Source organism: Carassius gibelio, chromosome B15 (genome assembly GCF_023724105.1).
Source record: "Carassius gibelio isolate Cgi1373 ecotype wild population from Czech Republic chromosome B15, carGib1.2-hapl.c, whole genome shotgun sequence".
In the NCBI taxonomy this organism is placed as follows: domain Eukaryota; kingdom Metazoa; phylum Chordata; class Actinopteri; order Cypriniformes; family Cyprinidae; genus Carassius; species Carassius gibelio.
In genome coordinates this window covers 7,622,954-7,648,620 of record NC_068410.1, presented here as the reverse complement: position 1 = coordinate 7,648,620, position 25,667 = coordinate 7,622,954, and the positions used below count along the sequence as shown (strand labels likewise).

At 34.8% G+C, this 25,667-nt stretch overlaps 1 protein-coding gene across 1 annotated transcript; it reads right to left on the bottom strand.

Moving 5' to 3' along the window:
• Nucleotides 1–1,697: 1,697 nt before the first annotated feature.
• On the bottom strand, nucleotides 1,698–10,720 carry meox2a (mesenchyme homeobox 2a). The gene is made up of 3 exons (XM_052575561.1): nucleotides 9,875–10,720; nucleotides 5,385–5,557; nucleotides 1,698–2,665 (listed from the first exon to the last, which is right to left on the bottom strand). The coding sequence occupies exons 1-3, from the start codon at nucleotides 10,392–10,394 to the stop codon at nucleotides 2,444–2,446; spliced, it is 915 nt and encodes a 304-aa protein (XP_052431521.1). The 5' UTR covers nucleotides 10,395–10,720; the 3' UTR covers nucleotides 1,698–2,443.
• Between the last annotated feature and the right edge of the window lie 14,947 nt (nucleotides 10,721–25,667).

The window sequence follows — 25,667 nt, the reverse complement described above, 5'->3', positions numbered from 1 at the left end:
TGTCCAGCAGAAAGAACCTAAGAAGTCAAAGGGCAGTAAAAGCTTTGATGTGAAACAGAGAGTAGCATGACTTTGTGTGTGACCCCTCTATTCCATTGTGCAGGGAGTTCCAGAAATCTCCTTGGTGATACAAAAACATTCAAACAAAATATCTTTTTGTGGTTTCTTCCGTCAAAAGCAGTTGAAGCTACAACTGATTCTTTTGGCAGGACCCTCAGAATCACTGGTCCTGGTGAGCAAACGTGTCTTGATTCTCCTGGCTTGCATTACGAATTAGAATGCAGGCTCACTCTGTGGTGACAGCGAGAACGGACCATAACAATATTTCAGACCTGATTTTGTAATAGAATATGATCCGTTTGCTCACACACCTCTCAGAATTAAGGCAGAAGTCCTGACCCTGCCTGGAGGAGAAGCTGAATTTAGCATATTCCCCTGCCCCTTCCTTAATAACTTATTCATGTAAGCTCCTCGCTCAGCCTTAGCATATATTTATCTCATAATCATGGTGATGAGTCGCAGACCCTCTCTGGATTTCTCTATAAAAAAAATTCAGCTTAAGGCTTGAAGGTGCTGAGGGTTAAAAAATGGTCTTGATGGATAGACTCGCAGCTGAATATACAACAACGCTTGTGTATCAGTGCAGAAGGTCCAGTCCAATTACCTGCAATTAAGACCCGGAATTTCAGCTTCTGTAAGGAGGTCCCTATTGCTCAGCATCAGCATAAAAGTATAGATGCAAAGTGACTTAAGTCATACGACACAAATTCTAACTACTACTTAACAAATCTTTCAAGATTATTCACCATTTAAGGCAGTTGTCTTCACATTAAATTAAGATGATCAATTTATTATAACTTAAAATGCATCTGTTTTAAGAAAACTGTGTTGGAATAAGTAGTGGGAACTTATAAGAGTTCAATAATCAGATACAGGCAGCAGGGCTCAACAATAGGGATGTGTATTCTGCTTCCTCACCCAGGCCACAATTTTATGTTTCAGTATTCTTTTGAAATAAATTACAATTTACCAATATAATTTTGAATTTCTAATTTTAATTGTATAAAATGTATAATTGTACATATATAGATAATAGTGTATATAAAGTGTAATTTTTGCATTATTTAATACATCATTTAATATTATTATTAATTATTATAAAAAATATATTATTTATTCTTTTTTCAATGAATGGCTGTTTCTGCCCCAAAATAATCTCACAATTTAGACTTCTTTCTAAAAACTGCAATATTTAAACTCAGAATTCTGACTTTCTCATAATTTTGAGTTTGTTTCAGCATTGAAATTAAAGACTGTGACTTTTTATCCCACAATTTTGACTATTTCTTTCAATTTATATTCCACAATTCTGACTTCTACTCAGAATTGAGCATTTGTATCTCGCAATTTTGTGAGATATACATTTGCATTTAACTTTTTTATATTTGTATCCCATAGTGTAGTGTTTTATACTTTTTATCCCAAAATGTACTATAAAGCCATCCCACAGTTTAACCCATTCTCACCAATGCTACTAAATGGAAGAAAGAAAGAAAGAAAGAAAGAAAGAAAGAAAGAAATGGGTGGAAATTCCATCAGCTGGATTGAAACCAAAAGCCTCTAATCGTTCTTCAGGCAGTGTCTTTCATTAGCTGACCTCAAAGAAAGATACATTCTCAAAAAAAAAAAAAAAAAAATATCATACCAAGCAACATATGAAAATTTATTGTGTATTGTGTGCAAATGATACAGCTGTCAGATTTTTAAAAATATGAATACATATATTTACATCTGAAATGTTTTTGAAGGCACGCTTGATTGATCATTATTCTGATGACATCAACATTGTACAAAAACATACAGTAGAAATCAATTAAGTCACAGAAACTGACAGGGCAAACTAAAACTTACACCTTTTCAGTGCAAGATCAGAATGGAATGTTGTTGGGCCAGATTAGCTAGAGATTGGACTCTTTCAAGTAAAGAGCGGTAGAGGGGTACTTTAATGGTGCAGGAAGTGATTATGTTATGGAATAGCATGCACAAAATATCCATGCGACTTGAAAGATTTCCCTAGGCTCTGTAAAGAGCAACACAAATATGGGATGCCATTCGTCTTTGCTGACAGGCAGGATTTTAACTGATTTACAGCACCTTTCAAAAGTGTAAACAAATTCTGTCAAACAAGAAAGGCACCCTTTTTTGTGAAAAGGAATATCACAAATATTCTGTATCATCCAAATGCACAACACATTAGTCATGTGTACATTTTTACATTGCCACTACTCTGAGGCATCACAGGAACTGTCCTGATAGGCGTCGTGTTACGGTGCCTCCTCATTGGCGTATAGGGTTTTTGTGTACATTCAGTCCGTACTTAACAATCCCTAACTAAACATGACCCCAGATAAGCATCGAGCAAGTCGAATGGGATCTGTTTGTATCATAAGTGAGCGTGCTCAGAGCTCTGGTCGCTGTCGTGGCTGTCATCATTGTTGATAAGCAAGTCCGGTGTATGGTGGAGTCCAGGAATTCCCGAAAACTCGGAGGGAAGCAGCGTTCCCTTTTTCACATTCACAAGCTCTTTTTCTCTTGCTGCCGCCCCCTGTTGGCCTCCTTTAACTCGCTTCCACTTCATCCGTCTGTTCTGAAACCACACTTTTACCTTGTGGGAAAGAAAGACAACATGAGTAACCATGTTCTAATAATTTGCATCTACTGTATGGTTCCATGAAGAATCTTAAACATCCATGCAACTACTCCATTCCACCAATGGTTCTTAATAGTGGGAAATTGGTATTAAAAAGTTCTTGGCATTAAGAAAAACATGGCTTTTTTTAAAACAGTTCCATGGAAGGTTCTTTGGTAATCCAAATTGGTGCTTACAGTACATGGGGGAAAAACATTTTGGAACCTTTATTTTTTATAAGAGGGTAATTTGTCTTCAGGAATTTAGTTTGTATGTTCACTACTTGGTGCAGATGATTTGTTTACTGTGGTTTGATTGGAAAGGTGGACCAGGATATGATTCACCAAACTCCAGTAAGCTAATATCCCTCGATCAGGTGCAAAAGTGCCATGTGATCAGTTGACCGCCCTGCTATTCTAAGGCATGATCCACAAAGTTTGGAATTTGTGTTTCTCTGAAGAAGTTAGAAATATAACATGGCTTTCAGTGCATGTATTTGGCAGCTAATTCCAGATCAGCAATAATTGGAGCCCATCTGTTTCGTGGCATCAGACGTTTCTGTCTTTTCCTTGCGAGGTCAGTCAGAGCCAGTATTTACTTTTCTCAGAATGATGATTTAGCTGTTTCTTAAATGGTCACTGCAGTGCAAGTAAGGCTCAGTGGGGGAACGGGCCACCATACAGTAAAATTTATTTCTGGAGGGGTATAATGTTATAGATAGTCACATGGAATGGACCAGAATTCCTCATACCCAATCAGACTTGAGGAATACCAGGCCCAAATCAATTTAAACATGACTTTTTTTTAAATGGTTGTCAAACATGATAGTTAATTTCAAAGGCAAATTTTAATTTCAAATTACATACACAATGATTTGTTCAGCTAATGTATCAAGACATGTTTCTACCAGAACACTGCTCAATTGGCCACCCAAGTTCATTACTGTCAGCGCTGTAAGACTGCACCCTTAAAATATATCTGCAACGTTTGCAATTCTTCTCTCAGTCTGAAAACACTGAGTATGCTACTGCTTACAGGTTATTGCATGCATTTCATTAGATGAAAAAAAAACAAAGTATAAAAACTAGATATGCATTTTCTATAAAAAAAATTATTATAAATACCAACACTTGCATGCAGCAATAAGGAAAAAATTAAAGTTGAAGTTTGGTTCAGTGTAAATGAAATCAGAGACACTCTGCAGTTGTCATAAAACTCAGCACACATCTTGACTTCTCTTTGGTTGCATATGAGAATGAAAACAACACAACACTTTGCAGCGGCCATATGGTTAAACTGATGCAAGAAAAAAAAAAGTAAAGCATAAATGTATGAATAATATATGATAAATAAAGTTTGTGTGTTATGCAGTTTATACTAAATTAATTGGAGTTTAATTCTTAAGGATCATTATACAGTAAGTCAATGGGAATATTTCACATTTTAATTTATAATTTATAAACTGTATAAATAAATAAATAAATACAAGTTTGAATTGAATTTGCATGTTCAGACATACAACATACAACTATTCCAATCGTTGAGGAATATTCGATTTTAAAAGCTGAGCAGTCTATCAATATAAGTCAATGGGAATATTTCACAGTGATTTTACATTTCTTCAAAATGTAAAAGAAATAATAATAATAATACGAATAAAATTAAAATGTATTATTAATTATAAATAAAAAAAATAAGTTTCAATTATTATGTTAGGTAGTTATGTAGTTCAGACTGAATAAACTGAAGTAGTTTAAATATAAACTCCAAAAACATTTAAGAATATCAATGCAGTGCTGTCTTGCAGGGGCTGTAATAAATGTAATCAAAGATAGTTGTTTCAATTAGGCTCTGCAATATTACTATTATGATTAGTAACCATTGTACATGTGCAAAATGGTGGTGGCCCTACAGTTATAGTACTACTCCTGCCACAGAGATCCAGAACTCCAGCAGGTTCACACAGGGATCACATTGCAGGAGACAGATTTGCTTACTTGTCGTGTGGCAAGGTTTTTAATTCTAAGCCTTGGGAATGTATCCCCAGAGAATATAGCATAATTTAAGGCCACAGATGTCACTTCCTTGTGGGATCCTTGGCCAACTGCGAAGTCTGGTGAAACCAGAAGGTCTAGAAAAACATTTGTAATAAAAAAAAAATACAGACGTTTTGGACATATTATAAATTAAAGAAACTACATGGCTCATTGAGCAGTTAAATTTTTTTTTTTTATGAATGGTGTTTCGAATAAAGCCAGAATGACCTGCCAATGATGTCATTCCAAAAACAGCAAGCATTATGTCATCTCTTTATGTATGTAGAACTCAATAAACTTCAATGGTTTAATAAGATTACATCGTTGTTTGGTTAAAACATCAAAAAGTTACAACAACCAATATTTCTTTGGCTCCATATAAAGCGTCATGTGCTATTTATTTCACATAAGGCTGTAGGAAGCACCTTCCCACGCAGAGACTGATTTGTAAGATGGAGCGGCAAGACGGAAGTGCCTTAGCGGACAGAACTTCCTTTGCCTCTCCCGTTACTTGACTTCAGCCAAAAAAGAGATCTTCCAGAAACATCTGGAATACAATAGTCCCACATCCATAGCCACAGCTGGATTGAAAAAAACAAGTGGTAGCTTCTGACAGAATGATTGATGAACAGGTACGAGGTCGCGATCAGTCATCTCACCTGCCTTTCCGTGAGATCCAGGTTCACGGCGATTTCGTACCGCCTCAGTCTGGTCAAATAGTTGTGATGGGCGAATTCTGCCTCCAGTTCTCGAATCTGCTCTTTGGTGAACGCCGTCCGCTCCTTCCTTGGCTTGCTGTTCACATCCGATTTGTAATTCCCATCTTGGGACTCTTAAAAGAAAAAACAAGAATGGAATGGAAGAAACGTTTTCCAACAGTCAGAAACGGTCGCAAAAACGTTTGAAGAGCAGCATCAACGTCACGTTCCACAACAAAACGGCCTTTGAAACCCAATCAGTCATCGGTCCAATTAAATAAAATCTCCGCAGGGTTGAAATCCCAGAAATATCATAAAGCAAAGCAGAGGAATAGTGCCAGTCATCTTTTACGATGCTGCAATTGTTCATGCCAGCTGTTTGTAAAAGTCAGCCTCAGTCATGAGTTTTCATAAACCGCTCTATAGATTCTCACAATGAGTTGGCGCTCACCAGAACACTTTCCAAAGGCTTCATTCGTCTTACTGTTAATGGAATCCGCTACCCTTGTAGTTTTAATATGGAACAAAACAGTACTGGAGGATATGTAAAAATATATTTCCTTAGTTTATTTACCTCAAAATTTTATGAGCGTCTTCCACTCAAGCTGCCAACTCACAACAATTTTCAGTGGAGTGGTTCTTATTCCCTCCCGCGCTCTTGCGCTGTCAATTACGGCGAATTGCTTTCTTTACTCTCAGATGTTTTTTGAAGCGACAGAACATGAACGCATAAAAGTGCATGTATATACAATTACATGCGGTTATTGCTAGAGCTCAATTACGTCAAGTCTAATCTTGAATGGGAAACATTAAAGGTCAGTGAGGAAATGTCAAATTAGACCTGCAATCCATCCTACCAAAGACACATGCGCTTCTGTTGTTTTGACATTGGAGGAAGGAAATTTTATTCTTTTTTGAGAGACATGTGCCTTCATCTTGCTGTGGCTCACTTACAAAGGGCACATCAGGCTTTTGGGTTCATTTATCTTAGGGTGTGGAGTGGGTGCTAATCCAACTAGCAATCCAAAACCCAGCTGTAAATAGAGTCAACTTTAATGAGACCCCATCCGCAAGTTGCTTTGCCATTTCAACAGAAATCAGCATGACAAATACATAATTTTTTTAATGTTTTCCAGTGGTAAAATACTTTGTAATATCCAGATTTAAAAAAAAAGCTCACCCAAAAATGACTATTTGGTTAAATGTACTCATTATCGCCGTGTTTCAAAATTGTATGACTCTCTTTAGTGGAGATAAAAAAGAATATATTTAGAGAATTTCTTTATTTTTTATATGTAATGGACCCCGTTGACTTTTCATTGTACAGACAAAAGAATTAAAACATTGTTCAAAATATCTTTTTTGTGTAATACAGACAATAGAAACTAAATTAATACATTTTTCTTTTATGGGTGATCTATGGCTTTTAAACTGCTATCAAACTGATTTTTCCCAACAACCCCTCTCAACTGCTATTGGTCAGCCAAACAGATAGCCCCGCCCATAAACACCAGTTATTGGTTGAGTCACTGTTGCTGTGTCAGGCTGGTCAGACTTTCAAACAAACAGAACAATGTTTTGAAAACAGTTAGAAAGAACCTCAAGTTTTCTCTGCATAATCTAAGAAAGGGAGAAGACTTTTAAACATTTAAAATTTTAATATACCCATCACCTTGAAGATCTCAATATAGGTGGATGTTCAAATGAAGTGTCAAATCGCTGCTGTCAGCTACATCATGGTGGCTATAAACACATGCCAGATGTGTTATTTAACAGTATAATTTACAGGTTGGGATTTGTAGAGGCTGACAAGGACGGAGAGTTTGTAAAATGATGATATTGTAGGTAGTTTAACATAGAAGTTGCACTCTACGGTGAATCTCCTTCGAACAAATAATCTTCATTTGATTTCTAGTGACAAAATGGCAACTGTGACGTACCCAGTTTTAGCTAAAATATCTGTCAATTTGAGTCACAGAAAAGAGTTCGGCTGAATGTGGGTCTGATTAAAACAAGCGCAGAAAGGCACGTTTATTGCGGGCTAAACGCAGCCATTGTAGAGTGAGAAAAACCAACACGAGCAGGGTTACACGAACAGAGCTGCTCTGAGTTAAAGCAACTTTTCCCAGCTTCCCGACACGGCGGTTACACCACAGCAATTAGGCCTGCGCCTTAACTTTTATCTCTTCTTTAAAAAAGCAAAGTACTGGGGAAAGAAAAGGAGCAGGATGGCCTGAGCTTTCAAATATGATTTTAAAAACTACAGCTACAGTGAAAATTTAGACATCTACTTTGATATTCTAGTTACACACACTGAAGCTGAGCTTTATCGGTGGAAAAAAAGAAACCAAAATGAATATCACACAAACCCACATGACAAAATACACGCTAGGCTGCTGTCTTCTGTCCAAACCAGGCATGTGCTGTTTTATTAGAACAGCCACATATGCTTTGAATAAATCAAGCAATATATCTTAAGATGTCGACATTGTGATTATTAAATTTTCCCTTGTTGCACTGAATGATGCTCATTATAAAATCATAGAGCAGAGACTTTATTTTTTTGGATCGCCACTAAAATTAAGGCAACCAACAAGTTGTGTGACAGTTTGTACTAACAGAAAGAATATTGTAACATTTTATTAACTTAATTTGTAAACCGAAATACATTTTAAAAACTATGATGCTCAAAATAGAACAACACTGTTCAAACCCACAATACATAAGTGAAATTCAATACATGTTAAGACCAAAACCATCCTTAAAACAATATTAATTTGCTATAACATGATTATTACTATATATTTATGTGTAAATCTCGTTTGTTCTGTCAACACTGTAACATGTTTGATATCTTAGGAAAAACACATCTAACAGCTTGTATGTGTAATTTAAAAGTTGCTGAAAATTGAGACAGAATTGGACATTCATACATTCATATACATATATATATACACATGTATATATATATATATACATATGCATACATACATATATACATATATACTTACATATATATATATATATATATATATATATATATATATATATATATATATATATATATATATATATATATATATATATATATATATATATATATATATATATATAAATGTGTTTAAACTAGTGTGGAGTCATCTTTTGTTAGAACTTTCCAGCAGTGGAGCAAGTGTATTTATATTATGTTAATTTTGGGTTGGCGCAAATGAGAATAAATCAACATCCGCAGGCTGTGCCTCTTGTGTGGACCTGAACTTTGTTTTAAAGGGCAGAATGTAGTTAAAATTCCCTTTGAAGAAACAAGATCGTGAAAATAAAATTTATGATCCATTTTATGCAGTGTTAAATTTAATTATTTTAACATTAATAGCAACTATTCTAGACGAAACAAATTGAAAGATCAGATTGAACCGGCTTCTTTTGCAGTGAACCGAAAACTTAATTTTACTTCATACCTCCCTGTCCATTTTACTCATCAGCTAAACTAAAAATAAAGTAACAGTATATTCCCATTCCGATTCCAATGTACAAACAAATTATATTCAAAGAGAAAGCTGCTCATAGCACTCCTGTCATCTAACGTTCGGCTTTTCGTGTTAAATGCCAACACAGGCGTCCCTGTTCTCTCTCTCAGTCCATGGCATTAGTTACTTTACCACAAGCGTTATTTTCTGCTTGCCAGAAAAGTGAGGAGATGAAACAGATGAGACAGATGAATCATGCGTGCAGTTAAATGCCCACACAAGAGTTACAATCTGCCCTCTGCTAGCCAAAATAATTGCTTCTGTGCGTGTCAGCCAACACCTACAAAAAACACGGCTCCATGTTTCCGAACATTGCATTGGAGAATCTTTTCCGAAAACACTAGCACTGCACTCAGTCTGATAGTGAAAGCTTTTAAAATTTGCTACGACTTATTTTCAGTTACTATGAAGCAAACTTAGATGTTTTAAGATAAACCTTTTTGTGTTTAATAGACTAAATCAACTCGATGACAAAAGAAGTGATATTTCAGAAAACATTACAAAGAATTTATGATAAACCATATGCCATAAGTTCTATTGATATGCAGTCAATTGATAAGAGTCAATTTAATTTAGAATTTTTTATATTTTATATATATATATATATATATATATATATTATATATATATATATATATATATATATATATATATATAAATTATATATATATATATATATAATTTATTATATGTAAATATTATATACAAATATAAATACAAGATATTATTAAATAATTTAATTTTAATATAATATTATGAATATAAAATATACATTAGATAAAATTTTAAGAAAAAAAGGAAAAGACACTCCATCATAACACTAACAACATTGAAAAAAAGACTTAAAAACTGGTATCTTCACTTAATTACTTGAATCAATCACAGGATAAATGTGCTTAAAATAAAAATGAGCTTGTTTCTTACCAGAACTGTCACTTCTTCGTTTGCTATTCCTTTTCTCTGCCTCAGCTGGAGACATCGTATGACGTCCGAAATCCCCTCCAGGAACACAGGAGGTACCCGAAGGCACCCCTCCGAGGCTCGGTGTGCTTGCGCAGAGGCTGGGGCCCCCGGGGCCCATATCTGAAGATCTTGAATCAGGGGCCGAGATGCCCAGTCCTAGACGGGTGCTGGCTGGAGAGGTGCTGGCCGTCTGCGGTATGTGCCATCCGGTCTGCTGCGGTTGGGGTACATGATGATGATGATGATGATGCTGCTGGGACATGGGTGGCCCTCTCTGGTGCCCGTGTCCCCCAAACAGTCCCCCATCCTCACCTGGGTAACCGCTCACAATGCAGGTAGAAGAAGGCGAGGAGCTGGAGAGGTCAGAGTACGAGGAGAGGTGCTCGGAGCGACCGTGAAGGGCGAAGGCAGGGTGCAGGGCCTGCGGAGGGGCGTGAGGGCTGCGCAAACAGCCGAACAGCGTGTGATCCATCGCATGCATCAAATCAGCCGCTAGTGGAGCAAAAACCACAGCAAGAAAACTTCCCAAACGGCAGAAACACAAAACCCTCCGTTGCTTCTCACTTCAAACAGTGTCTCCTTAAAAAAAAAGCTGAAAATGAAGCAAAGGGAAAAAGTGTGTCTGTACACGTGTATGTGTGTGATAATCCCATGCACGTTGCGATCGAGAGTTGCCAGGCAGCCCAGCTGAGGATGATGATGAGAGCTGGATCTCAGTTGACAGTCTAGCGCAGACTGCGGCCCAGCTGAGAGGGAAAGGTGCTTCCTTACAGTGGCCGGGCTTTTGGGCAATGGGCTGGGACTGAAGGAGGGGTGGGAGATGTTATAAATAGGGCCGTAACATGAGAGGGAGGCTGGGTCACAGAACCCCACCACAACTGTCCACTGAAGCGAGCCAGTCCAGCCCTGCAGCTCCATACATCTGAAACATGACAGAAAATAACAGGCAGATTTTCGATTCGGCCCCTTTTGTGATTTGTGTTCAAAAATATTACTTTTTCTTTTTCTCCCAAAAGACAAAAGGCAGATTGGTTGAGAAGGTCGGAGAAACTGACAGTGGTTAAAAGTGTGAATGGGTTGTTGATCTTCAACACTTTCTCCTCTGTTGTGAGGATGATTTAGAGGACAGGAGATCAGTGCTAGAAGCCACTAAGCTGTAGATCTTCTTCTATTGGAAGTTTGACTGAACAAAAAGTGCTGTCATGCTTTTTGTGCAGTCCATCGACAATCCACCTACAACAATAACTGATTTTATATATATATATATATATATATATATATATATATATATATATATATATATACAGAAAGAGTTTTCCTTTTAATAATGCTGAAAAAATATGTTTATATATATTTATAACATATTTTTTCAGCATTATTAAAAGGAAAACTCTTGCTGACAGATTGACCCCACACTTTAGAATTGTAGTATACACTGTAAACCAATATTTTTCTAAATAGTAAATAAATCTTAAAAATACTTTTTTTCTTCTTCATTGTCATTTGTTACTTGCCATTTTGTTTGTGAAATTTTACTAGCAATTTCTAAATGAAAATAGTGGCACATACACATTATTCTACACATAAACTATTATAAAACAACTATTTAAATCATACATTTACACACACATACACATGTATATAATTGTAAACGGCAGCTATGCATAACAATTATATTAATTTGCTAAACTAGTTTAAAACGTATATACAGTATGTTCAAAATTGCTAATGGTTTTATGTGCAAAGTATACACACATGTAGACCGTACTTGTGCAGTATATAATCCAACAGTATATACCATATACATTTACCAACTTCTCACTAAAATCAAATAAAAGATTCTTTATGGAATATACATTAGCTATCATTTGCGCTCATGGTAGTGTATCAATGCTTTAATCAGAGTAACAGTGCTCATCGCGGGCCACACTGCTCCAGCAAAACCAACAGCATCGCCATTCAAGATGTCCCAAAGGTTTCACCAAAGAGACAGATGCAGTGCAACGGCACACAGAGCAGGGCCTTTCCCTGCTCACGGGTGAAAGAAGGAGAGGAAATCAGATGCCTTGTTGGGGGAAATAGCTTTAGCAGATGGGGAAAAGAGTGTGGAGTCAGGGCCTTATTTAGAGAGAGCGGAGAAGACGAGAGCCGGTCATTCTCATCTCTCAAAGCACCATGTCACACCGCCGACGTCTCGGGTGAGTAACACAAACTCTCTGTTTATCCTGCTTATTAGCCACATTATCAGGATGGATCTGGATGCCGTTCACACAAGGTTTGTTTTCATAAGCGGTTTCTCTCTTTCACTATCCGTCATGCCTTCTTGTTCACAGCGGTGCCCCGTGGCATGATTTACTGAGAGCCAGATCGCATCTCACACGAAGCAGCTTTTCTTCTTTTTTTTTTTTACTTTTGAGGAGACGAATAGAAAAAAAAGAATTGTATAGGAAGACACATAATAGAAGGAAAGAGAGAAGAAGCATGAGACAAAAAAAAATCTAAGATACATACCAACAGATATATTGAGTATGAGAGCAAATTAAACTTCAGCAGCTTCAGCGAGGAGATTTCCTTTTTGCATTGTTAAACCTAAGAAAACAATAGCAACAACAACACAATATTAATTATAAGTCCACTTGTACAGTTTAAACAACTTTTTTAAATTATTGATCTGTAAAATTAAATTTCAAAAGCCTCTGAACAATTTCCAAAATAAAACTAAATAAATACAATTTAAACATTTTCTTTAGTATTCAGTAGTTCTCTGGGTTCTGCTCTCTTCCTAAAGCACAAGTGTCAAAATCAAATGAAATAAAGTTATAGAGAGAACACAGTTATATGCAGTTACTGTATATGAAGAACAAACACTTTCAATATTTCTGCATCGAAACACATGGAAAATATCTGAATTAATTTAGGTCTGCAATAATATAAAGATGTGCCTAATTTTATGATCACAAATATTTTAGGTTCAACTTTATGTTAACGAATAAGGAAAAGTGTATCTTACGTCCAGTTTAGAGAAATCTGATATTTATATATACATTATAAATATACACAGAACACACACATATATTATGCAAACAAAAACTTTATTTTGGATGTGATTAATCATGATTAATTGTTTGATAGCACTAGTAATTACATTTATGTTTAATAAACATTTACCAACTGTAAATTCCACTGAATAAGATGTGCAGCAGTACAATACAAATAGCTTAGAGATGGTATTGATTATCTGTCTGATTATCTATCTTGTTTTATAAAAATTTCAATTTAATAAATAAATAAATAATCTGAGATTGTAAATGCAATGTTCAGCTCTTTTCTGTGCCTCTCTAAAGTGTCCTTAAGCACAGCAAAAACTTTGGTGAAATTTATTTTTACTTTTGTACCCCTAGCTTTTGTTAAAATGGAAAATGGAATTTAAATACCCTTTTCTAATAAACAAATATAAATAAATAAATAAATAAAAGGCACGTTTGTACTCTTACCTTTGTTGAAAATCATATAATTTTATTTCTGATTTTTTTTCCTTACATTTTTTTCAATATTTATCAAATCAAACAAATGATCTGAGATTATAAATGTGATATTCAGTTGTTTTCTGTGCCTCTCGAACATCTCTTAGAGAAAAAAAATATGGTACTTTTGTACCCCTAGCTTTTGTTGAAAATCATACAAATGTATCTGAATTTAGTTTAAATTAAAATGTTCTAATAAATAAATTAATAACACTTTTAAGATGTTCTGGAGTACAGTGCCCTAAAAAATAGGGTACTTTTATAACTCAAGCTTTGGTTGAAGATCATACAAATATATTACATTTGAATTAAATTATCTTATTAATAAATTTAAATTAATATAAATGTAACAAAAATTTTACTGTTACATTAACAACTGGCCTTTATAAATAGCAGATGATAGTGTGTGTGTTTGTCTAGATACTGATGCACAAGTTGCTCTACAGTAGTTCACCACACACACACACACACACACAATAGGGATGCGTGCTGATCTTGTCTACTAAACCCAGCAGCCACGGATTCCTCTGCAGCATTATGAATGCGTCCTCATGATGATCTGGGAGGTGTGCTTTACACACTGACTGAACGCAGTAAAAAGCCTCCATGCTATTCCTTGTGTTGGTGGTAAAATTTGTGTCTTATAAATCATGAAAGTATTTGACTGTAAAGTCCGACTCTCTCTGCTGTTTGTCACACGCTCCAATTAATTTTGTTGCGCCCACCAGCTTCTCCGGCCACAAATGGTTTTGAAGACTGTAACAGCCAAATACATCACTAAAAGTCTTTTGTACCCCCCAGTCCACCATACTGTTTTAATAAATCCTTTCATTTCAGAAAGTGAAGTCAACATTTTATGATTTAATGGCTTCCTTCTCGCTGTCGGTGCCTATGACGAAGGCCAAATCCCAGAGTGCTGGAGACTCCCTGTGCTTAATAGGGGGCTTGGGAGGTTTCTTCCTATAGCGGTATAATGGATTCTCAATGTGAGGGTAGAACTTCATCAGCAAAAACCCACATGTGATGTTTGACTCTCTCTTTATACGCTAGTCCAAGGTTTAAGTGGCATTTAAGTTGAAGTATGATGGCCTTTAGTTTCTCATCAACCAGTAATAATTAGTCAGACTGTGTTTAATATGGAAATGGCCTTGCTGACCTCTACTGGTGTGAACTGACCGGTTACACTCACCGAGCTGATATGGTAGCCAGATCTTAAAGCATGCAATTTTTATTATTATTTTATATTATTTATTATTATTGATTTATTCTGAGACTTTTCAATACACCCACACACACACATATATAAATATATTTTATATAATTTAATTAATATAAATAAAATATAATTTATTTATATTTTTTAAGTTTCTGCAATTTTTTTACTAATCAAATATGCTGCTCATAAAAAAGGACACATATAGACTACTAAATAAATAACAATTATTTTAGATTGTAATATTTACTCAAACTGCTGTGCAGATTTGTGAGAGAAATATTAGTTTTTAAAATAATCCCAACAAAATACTTTTTGTGGCTTTAGACATAGACCCCAAACCATTAGATACAAAATACTGAGATATTACATGACATAATCACAATACTTCAACCCACATTTAAATAAATATTTATAATAATTATTATAAAATATAAGGGAATTAAATAAATTAAATATTTGATTACTCATATTAATAATAATTAATTCAGTATTTAATTATTCAATTCAATGATATTTAAATTGATAATAAAATAGTTTTTCATAACAAAATGCTATTTTATTATTTTAATTTTAAAAAAATCTAGAGCCTCGCATATCCAAATCATTCATAGGTGTATGGGATAAAAGTAGAATATAAAGTAATATATATATATATATATATATATATATATATATATATATATATATATATATATATATATATATATATATATATAAACAAATAACAATATAATAACAATAATAGATACTTTTGTGATGATGTAAGTTTGATTGGTGCACAAATTTTTTTGTTTTATTAGATTAAATAAAAAGTCACATTTATGAAATGGAATAATATTATTACATTGTTAAATTAACTATTTAATAAAAAATTTCCATTTAATAAAAAAAAATTCAATACATAGATGTCATCTCCTTTTGATCATTTTATGTTTATTTGAGCAACTATTTATTTTTTAACGCAATAAATTATTAATGTTTGTGTACAGGAAACATTATGTGAATTTCTTCTGTTGTCAGCAAATGTTTTATATTTAAGAACCATAAAATAAGGAAACATAAAAAAGCACTGTGATATATATATATATTGACAGCATAATTATGTTTGTCCACAGTGGCGGATACTAGCACTAAACGCCTCTTTGGTATATGGCAAACATAATCTCCATTAAACAGATGCACATCAGCCGTCAAGACAGAGCCAAGCTAAAATAGCAGGTTAACCTCCTTCTGCTGCCAGTCATACTGCGATCCAGTCCAGCAGAACTCACTGACCCATGCATATTCTGTCCTCACTGGGGTCAAACACACACACACACACACACACACAGGAGTTCTCAAGGGAGGCATTACTCTGGCTGAGAGTGGGAAGCAGAGCTCTTAAACATTTCCCCATTTTTCTGCAGGACAATCCCATCATCCTTTAATCAAGCCAACTCTAACTCGATCCCATCTCCATCCTCGAGCAAGGATCGTGACGCAGGCTCGGGACAATAGAAGGATACTGAAACACTTCGGCATCCACTTGAAAGTCCCGATCGCTCCTGCCAGATCAGACAGCGTTCTGCAAAGACATGTCAAAGTGTGTTGGCAAATGTGTACCTGCTTGACATTACAAGAATAGGTCACTTAAAAATACTATTTAATCACCCTTATCCAAACCTGTATGGCATTCATTTTTCTGGAACACAAATGAAGAAATTTTATAGTTTTATAGTTTTGTCAATTTTATTAAGTATTTTTGTCCTATTTAGATCTTGACATACATTGCATGGAATATTTTTAGGGTTTTAAAGCTTTCGATGCCAATGAACCTCAAATAAAATGAATTAAATCATTAATTCTGTGTTAGAGAAATAAATAATATTAGATCTCTAAACCTGCAAATACAGCTTTTCAATAATAAATACACTGCCATTCAAAAGTTTGGGATCAGGAAGATTTTTATATTTTTAATGAGTCTCTCTTAAGCTCATCAATTTGATTCAAAATACAGAAAAAAATAGTATTATTGTGAAATATTATTGCAATTTCTAATATTGATTTCCTATTTTAAAATACTTTAAAATATCATTTGTGTGGAAAGATCTTTCAGAAATCATTCTTATATTCTAATGATTTCTAAAGGATCATGAAACACTGAAATCTAAAATCAACTTGACTTCACAGTAATAAATTAAATTTTAAAAAGAATATTAAAATAGAAAACTGTTATGTTGAATTGCAGTAATATTTCACAAAATTACAGTTTTTTTCTGTATTTTTCATCAAATAGATACAGCCTTGATGAGCATAAGAAACTTCTTAAAAAATTATAAAATCTATTTTGAACAGCAGTGTAAATACACAATAAATGACAATAATTAAAGCAAGAAAAAAAAATAGAAATAAAAAGTAAACCGTAATATTATCAAATTATAAGTTTAAGAAAAGAAAGTAAATACTTTTATTCATCGAGGATGCATCAGTGACAGAAAATACTTTCCTATTTCAAATAAATGATGAAATATTGATAAAATAAGAAATGTTTAAACAAAAATCTGGAGTATTGACTGGAGACTGGAGTAATGATGCAGAAAATTGACTTTTGTATCACAGAAATAAATTACATTTTAAAATAAATTCCAACAGAAAGCACGTATTTTAAATTGTAATAATATTTCAGAAAATTACGGATTTACTGCATTTTAGCTCAAAGAAAGGCAGCCTTGGTGAGCATAAGAGACTTTCAAAAATTTTTTTTTTTTAAATTACATTACACCCATATATCATTTCATATATCTTTCTAAGATTTTTTTTCTTCTTCTTCATTAAAATGAGTAGCCTGGACCCTAGTCTGAAATGAAACAGACACACATGAGCACATACTGTGGATTAGCAGTAAAATCAGTATACAATGTTTTCATCCATTATCTCTGAAAGGTACTGTGGCAAATATCAATGAATCCTTCTGAGTAAGCATTGTCATTCTGATTACGCACACCGTAATTATATACAGAATTATGAACCAATTTCAACTTGCTGACAGCAAAATCATTTAAAATGCCAAGTTGCTGTAATAAAAAAGACATGATGTTGAGTATTTGTATGGGCAAATAGTCAGAACCACTAAAAATCCAGTGATTTCAGCACCCTTTGCTTCATATTAGTATCAGCCTCACCATCGCTTGCTCTGGCCTGAGTTTTTTTGACGCATGATGAATCTCAGGCGAGTTTTACTGAGCGTATGAGGGTTACATAAGCAGGGTGGGAGAATGAAGCGTAAGGTTTAAACTGAAGAGACAGCTCCAGGTCCAGCCCCTATCCAGACCCTCTCCAGAGATTCATTTAGGACAGAGAGCGAGGGGAAGAAACTTCCTGTCTGACCCAACATCTGCCTGGCTGGTCCGAGAGAGAGATGAGGAATATTTGTGGGACAAAAAGAAAGCCTCTATAAAACGTTCTTATAATAGGTAATGTCCCTGCATACTGCAGATGTGGATGACTGTAATGCACAAAAAATTCAGTGGAACTTCACTTCATGGAGACATCCCTCATTGTCAGGTCGCTTGGCCGAGTATGAATACAATTCATGATTTAAAGAACAATAGGGAGTTTTGTCAGACAGACGGGGGTGTAGAATAACTTCTCACCAGAAAGCGAAGCGTAGGACGATCTCGAAGGGACGTGAGCGTGCTTCATTAGAGCTGCATTATGAAACAATGAAACAAGATTCTCTACTTTCACTGGAATCTGGATATTCGAACAGACATTTGCCAAGCATGTGTTAGCCCGCTTTCCAAAGCAGAACAAAGCAGGAAAAATCAAAACTCTAGATTCCAAGACATTTTCACAGGAAATCGAGTCAAACGCACGTGGATGTAGCGGAAATGCTAAAGATCAAAAAGCATGTGTTAAAACACTCACCCAAAAGTGAGAAAGCAGCTATAAAGAGAAGCCTGGAAGGCATGGGGTGTAAATTTGGGCCCACAAGGACAGATCTGTGTAATTTGTTGAGTCACAGCCATCATATCAACTACTAAAACTGCCTTTTTTCTTTTTTTTTGCAAAGAAATTAATTGTATTCAGCAAGGACACAAATGTGACAAAAAAAGTTATGCTAAAAAGTTTCTATGTTAAAATACTGTTCTGTTTCCATTCATCAAAGAAATATGGAAAAAAAAGAATCATCGTTTCCATGAACATTTTAAGCAGAACAACTATAGAAACTTGTTTCTGCAACTGGAGTTTATATCTCACAATTAAGATATCTCAATTTTTTTTTTTTTTATCTCAATTCTGAATTTTGAGATTTCGTTTTTTTTCAGGTGTTCTGTCGTTTTGTCCTACGCTGTCAGATTTTCCTACCTCCCACTAAAACAGTGGGTAGTACAATTCCATAACGAAAAAAGCTACTGTAAAGTTATGGTTTATTAACGTCTACACCTACCACAACCCTAATCATACCCTTACAGTACTGCAAATACAGTAATTATGTGTTATATTCGCGGTTGTAGCTAGAAGGGATACAGTTACATGAAACCGACAATAAATATTATTTTCTACCAATTAGATTGCGTTTTTATTAAATTCTACACCTACCCCAACCCTAAACCTACCCTTACAGTAATGCAGATACATTAAATATCGTTGTTTAGCAAGAGACAAAGGACGCGATATTGATATGCGCGTGCGCAGTAAACCCGGGTAGGAAAATCTGACAGGGTAGGATAAAATGTCAGGACACCGGCCCGCGCATAGGCGGTATAGGCAAATGCTAAGGGCGCCACTCATCCATAGGGGCGCCAGAATGAGTCAACGAATGAATTTTTTTTTTTTTTACATATTTTTTTTTATAATAGGCTACTATTTAAAAACCATTAATTTGAAATACTACCAAATAAAGCAAAAAAAAAAAAAAAAAAAAAAAAAATCTTCAATCTTCCCCCGCCCATCGAGTGCTTGAAGTGCGTCAGAAACAGAGCGCGCGCACGGTCAGTTGGTGGTAATTTGTTGTGTAGCGTGCCCGACGCCGCATCCAATGTAGACAGCACTGCTTTTGTTAACACACAGCTCGTAGAAACGGGCCTGGCAGCTCGCGCCAGTTCTAGACACTGTGAAAGTTTCCTGATTGTGACGGAAGTCCGAATTTACATGACACATTATAAATGAGCATAGTCTGCGATAGATACAGTGCCAAAAAGAAGAGAAGAGGATAAAGACAGAGGTAAAGAGATGTAGTGAAAGAACAATTTATTGCATAGGAGTAAGATACTATAATTTCATGGCAGTTATTTTTACCTTAAACTTAAATGTTAGCAGTTGTTCTGAGTTCTGAGTCCCCAGACTGTGATTTTGTACAATCATGTCAGTTTTAAGACGCATTTTTTATTATAACTTTTTTATTAATGTTTTACTCTACAGTTGTGCAGTTTTGGGGGGATACAGTACAGGCCAAAAGTTTGGAAACTTTACTATTTTTTATGTTTTTGAAAGAAGTTTCTTCTGCTCATCAAGCCTGCATTTATTTGATCAAAAATACAGAAAAAAATATAATATTGTGATATATTATTACAATTTAAAATAATTTGTTTTCAATTTATTATACTTTAAATTATCATTTATTTCTGTGATGCAAAGCAGAATTTTCAGCATCATTACTCCATTCTTCAGTGTCACATGTGACATCCAGTCTATCACATGATCCTTTAGAAATCATTCTAATATGATGATTTATTATGAGTGTTGGAAACAGTTCTGCTGTAATGTGTGTGTGTGTGTGTGTGTGTGTGTGTATATGCTAAATCATGAACACATTGACAGGGTGAAATGGGCTGTGATGCATGGGGCGCCAGGTAAAATCTTGCCTAGGGCAGCAAATTGGTCAGGGCCAGCCCTGGCTCTGATCAGTGAATGTGTGTGCTCTGCTATACGGGAGCGCGCGCTTTTCCAGCAGAAGTGTCCTTAGGACCCATATAAGGAAATTCCGCTCCATCTAACGTCACACAGAGCCATACTCGAAAAAAACTTTCTGAAACTTGTGACAAACCGGAAGAGGTATTTTTGGAACAAAAACGTACAACTTAATTTTTGAAACTTTGTCCATGTTTAGGATGGGAACCCAACTCTTTAACAGTGTAAAAAACTCAGTATGCATGAAATAGCATTTTACCCCCCCTTTAAAGGGTTAGTTCACCCAAAAAGGAAAATGATGTCATTAATAACTCACCCTCATGTTGTTCCAAACCAGTGAGACCTCCATTTACTCCATTTCTTCGGAACACAGTTTAAGATATTTTAGATTTAGTCCGAGAGCTCTCAGTCTCTTCATTGAAGCTGTGTGTACGGTATACTGTCCACGTCCAGAAAGGTAAAAGAACATCATCAAAGTAGTCCATGTGACATCAGAGGGTCAGTGAATAAAAGCTCCTTGAAGCAATTCCATGCTTTTTGTAAGATAAATATTCAGATTTCAAATTTAATAAACACTTTTTTTTCTCACTTCTGCTGACTGTGAAGAACCAGAAGACGTGCAGGTGGAGGTCTTAGTACGTCAGCTCAGCGTGGTTAGGTACGAGCGCGGAGAGAGAACAAAACTGCATGGATTCGCTACAGGGGGGAATTTTTCAACCCCCGGAGCCGTGTGAGTGACGTTTTATAACCGATAAAATTTTATTTCATGTCTTCGGAACTGTTGACAACAAACACCTGCTTACCCCATTGAAAGACTTGGAAAGAGTGAGGATAATTTTTTATAAAACTTTGACTGGATTATTCTGAAAGAAAAAAAGGCACATACACCTAGGATGCTTCGAGGGTGAGTAGAAGATGGACAAATTTTCATTTTTGGGTGAACTAACCCTTTAACTCAGAACTGCAAAAAGTAAACTCAGAAGTGCGAGAAAAACTCAGAATTACGAATTATTTTCTCAGAATTCTGAGTTTAGACAATGTTGACTTTAAGAATTCCGAGTATATATTTCACGATTCTAACTTTTTTAGAGTTTATATTTAGCAAATTATAACAAAAAGATGCAATTACCTATTTTTATTTTATATCATGGGGCAGAAATGAGCTTCCATAGTTTTAACTGTATTTTTTATATATAGCATTATAATATATAGCATTTTAGATAATTTTCTTACATTAAAAAGTGCAAAACGATCTTTACAAACCATCGTTACAGAATATATCCTCTTTTCTTTTCTCATTTCCTTTACTTTCTCACGGAATGCCAGCCTTGAATTTCGTGGATTCTCCCATCTCAATCTGGCGTTCTGTTCCTGAGAGCAACAAACCGTTCTGACAGCATCACAAATCAAGCAGATGAATTATTTACTGCACTCTCACACTTTCACATCAGTCACAGAGAGCACAAAGGCAAATCCTGTTGCTGTGTAATCAAGACATCATTATCCTTCCACCTTCATAAATAAACAGTTTAAAAAGACGGGCGGAAGCAGATAATGAACGTGTCTCGGAGTGTGTGTGCATATCAAAGTTCGCCAAGACACGAAGGCCTCTGAATCCCTCTATGCTTTTGCCACAGTTGTGGTGCATTGTGTAAATAATGTTGATCAAACACCCCACACTGTGCTATTTTCTCTCTAAATGAAGTGTATCGCATTTGTCGAGCCTTTTGATTAGTCAAAATAAAATGAGCTTATCACGGATTGAGCTATAGTTTAGCATTTATCATCGCAGATAAACACCTGGCAAAGGCCAGATGCAAACCTGCACCTACAAAAAGAGCACCACAACTTAATATTTTGCAACTCCAAAAGAGACTCACAATGCTGACAAAAATGACTGCTGATTTGATTACATAAAACAGACCTCCAAAACTCAAAACAGAATTCCCTTTACAACTAACTTGGGCTGAAGAAAACAACATCCTTTCCAACTCAGATAATATCCTAAAGGACAAAAACCTAAATTATTGGCTTTGACATTGCGGAGAGGGAGCATAAGCTTCTGAGGTTAAGGCAGGGAAAGCGGCTGAGCATGTCTTGTGTTTTACGGTCCGTGCTGTGTGTTTCTCTCACAGAGTTTGGATTTATTTTAGTTTCTCAATAGCAGGACATAAATCACTCCTGTCTTACCCTCTCTTTCTGTATTTATGCATTGCTTCATGCTCTCTTTCTTTTCTTTTATACCATCCTGTCCACTGTTTTTTTTTATCCCCAGTATGTTCACTGTAAAAAAATAAAATAATAATAATACAAAATTAATAAATAAATAAATTTGTAAATATCCACCGACAAAATCTTTGAAGAATTAACTATTTCTACTTAATTTTTTATGTACATTGAAATTTACTTGCCATAATTTAGATGGTAAAACGAAACGCCACGTAATGTTTTCAAAATAAAGAAATAATGCAATAAACATCAACAAGACATCTTAAAATGTAACATAAAACACAAACGATGTGAATAAGAATGTATATCATAAAGGTATATTTGAAAATTGATTTAATTAAACATAATTTTAAATTGTTATTGTATGGTTTACATACCCCCCCCCCATCTCTCTCTCTCTCTCACTCTCTCTTTCTCTCTCTATATATATATATGTATCAAATAAAACAGTGTAACAATCTATTGTTGCATTTAAAATCATTATGTTATGTATAATTTATAATAAAATGCATCAATTTAAAATGGTGGTAAAGATCTGGTTACAAAAACAGAATTTTCAAGAAGGAATTAATTACTCTACCAAAACACCTGAAGCTTTACTTAAATCTGCTTTGAACATTACAATTTACTTATATAACTGCTATAAAACAAATGGTAAAATACTAATCCACATAATGATTTTAAGCCATCATAACAGGTTGTATATGAAAAATAAACAATGTAATAATGCAATAAACATCAAACAAAAAAGTTATCTAAATCTATATCAAAACACCATGATGTGCATAATAATACAAGTGGTAAAAACTATAAAAACTGTCTTTTTACTGTTTTTCCATTGTAAATCTTATGGTAACTTGCCTTATTTATTTACCACAAAAAAAAAAAAAAAAGACAAAGAAGAATAAAAACAATATTTACTCTAAACGAACAACAATGCTCATGTTCTTCATTCTTCTATAAAATACTTTTCACAACCGAAACCACAATTCTTCATTCAAATGACATGTATCATCCCATTAAATAAAATTGTATTTCTACCGAATGTGGTAAAATTAAGTGTAACTTTTTTTTTCTGTTACTAAAAACTAACAACCCTTATTCTGACTGGAATAGACTGACTCACTCCACAAAGGGTCAGTGACTCTCTATCTCTGTGGTCGGAGCAGGGATGTGTCTGTCCCTTCCAGAAAAGGCCCTGTTTTTCCTCATGAGGAAGAATTAGCCTCTCAGACATTACCACAGCCAGCCTGCGGTGTGCAGCTTCAGGGCGAGTGTTTCCCTGCTTCACCACAGTCTGTGGCCCCATGGGCCCCCATCCTGCCCTCTAATTAGATTACGCAACATTCCCAATTTCGTTAGCGACATACTGAGTAGCCTTTACCTTTAGAGAGCTGAAATATGGGGTCTTAAAGAAAGAAAATGACCTGAATGGCTGTCAGACAGGATTTTGTTACACCCGATGGTGTTTTAATCACATCGGTGAAATCACAGGCGTCAGGATTTAAAAATGCTTGCTGTAAATGTGTGTGTGTACCACGCTGTGACTACACAATATGGAGACGTCATTGGCAGGTTTTTGAATTATTAAAATGCTCTTTTTTTTCTTAGTGTTTAGGACCCCATTGACTTCTATTATCAAGACTAGACTATTTGAAATATTGCACAATACCTTTTTTTATTTTTTTATTTCACTAATTAAAGAAACATCACAGATTTGGATAACATGATGGTGACTAAATCGAAGAATGTTCATTTTTAAGTGAATTAATACAGTTTTATAAATGATTTAGCAAGGAAAATCAGAAGAAACACTACCCTTCATCATCAGCTTGGCCTAGGAAATGACAGCTTAAGAGTAACTATGAAACATGGCCAAAACAAACACAGCAGAAGCATTCACAAAATCCAATTTACACGTGTCGGGCATGCAAATGATTCTCGAGAGGGATCACAGGAGAGAGGTGCTGAATTTGAGTGATGTTCGGTCATTAATCATCTTTGCAAACCAGTAGGAGGTAATTGAACAGACCACAAGGCATATTTGAGAGAGAAAAAAGTTCACCTCTCTTTAGCTTACACTGATACTCAAGTTTCATTCAGAAACATCAAGCAAAAGAAGCTCATTCACATTCGCATCAAAACTTATCGTCATTATATTTCCTACCATTGAAAAAAAAAAGTAAAGGGTTTAGAACTGTGGTGCTCAAATGTCTAGCCTACTTCATGTCTCACTTTCTCTTCCTAAATAATATTAGCTTAAATAATAATATATAGCATGAAACCCTTAGTAATGCATTTACTGGGTTGCACTTTATTTTACAGTACGTGTACTAACATGTACTTGTAGTGTACTTACAGTGTATTTATCTAAGAAAGTTCTGGTAATACAAGGTAACTACATGGGGTAGGGGTAGGTTTAGGGTTAGTACCTAATTATTACATGGTTATTGTAATTACTATAATAAGTACATAGTATGTACATGAGGAACAGGACTGTAAAATAAAGTGCCATCATTTAATGTATAGCTTGTCTAACCGTATAAGTATTTCTTATATTTGTGCACCTGTTTTTGTTCTCTGATTGAAGTCCATGTCTCTTCATCCATCTGGAACCCTGTAAATGCTCAAACACTTGCTGTAATTTAACACAAATGGAACTAATAATAATTATAAATAATGAAATATGTATTTTTTATTTATTTAAATAAAGTTGATAATATAATTTGTAAATGGAAAAAAAGGTAATTGAAAAAATACAATAAAATAAAATACTGTAATAAAAACAGAAGTCACTAGCAATCTCAGACTGGTCAGGATTTTTTTTTTTTTTTTTTTTTTTTTTTTTTAAGATGCTGTTGTAAACATTTCCTAAAAAAAATGAGGGAAAATT

Coding starts and splice junctions, on each gene's coding strand:
- meox2a (XM_052575561.1), bottom strand. CDS start 10,394: ATGCATGCGATGGATCACACGCTGTTCGGCTGTTTGCGCAGCCCTCAC. Junction 5,558..9,874: donor ACGAAGAAGTGACAGTTCTG/GTAAGAAACAAG, acceptor TTTTCTTTTAAG/AGTCCCAAGATGGGAATTAC. Junction 2,666..5,384: donor TGGATCTCACGGAAAGGCAG/GTGAGATGACTG, acceptor CTTTCCCACAAG/GTAAAAGTGTGGTTTCAGAA.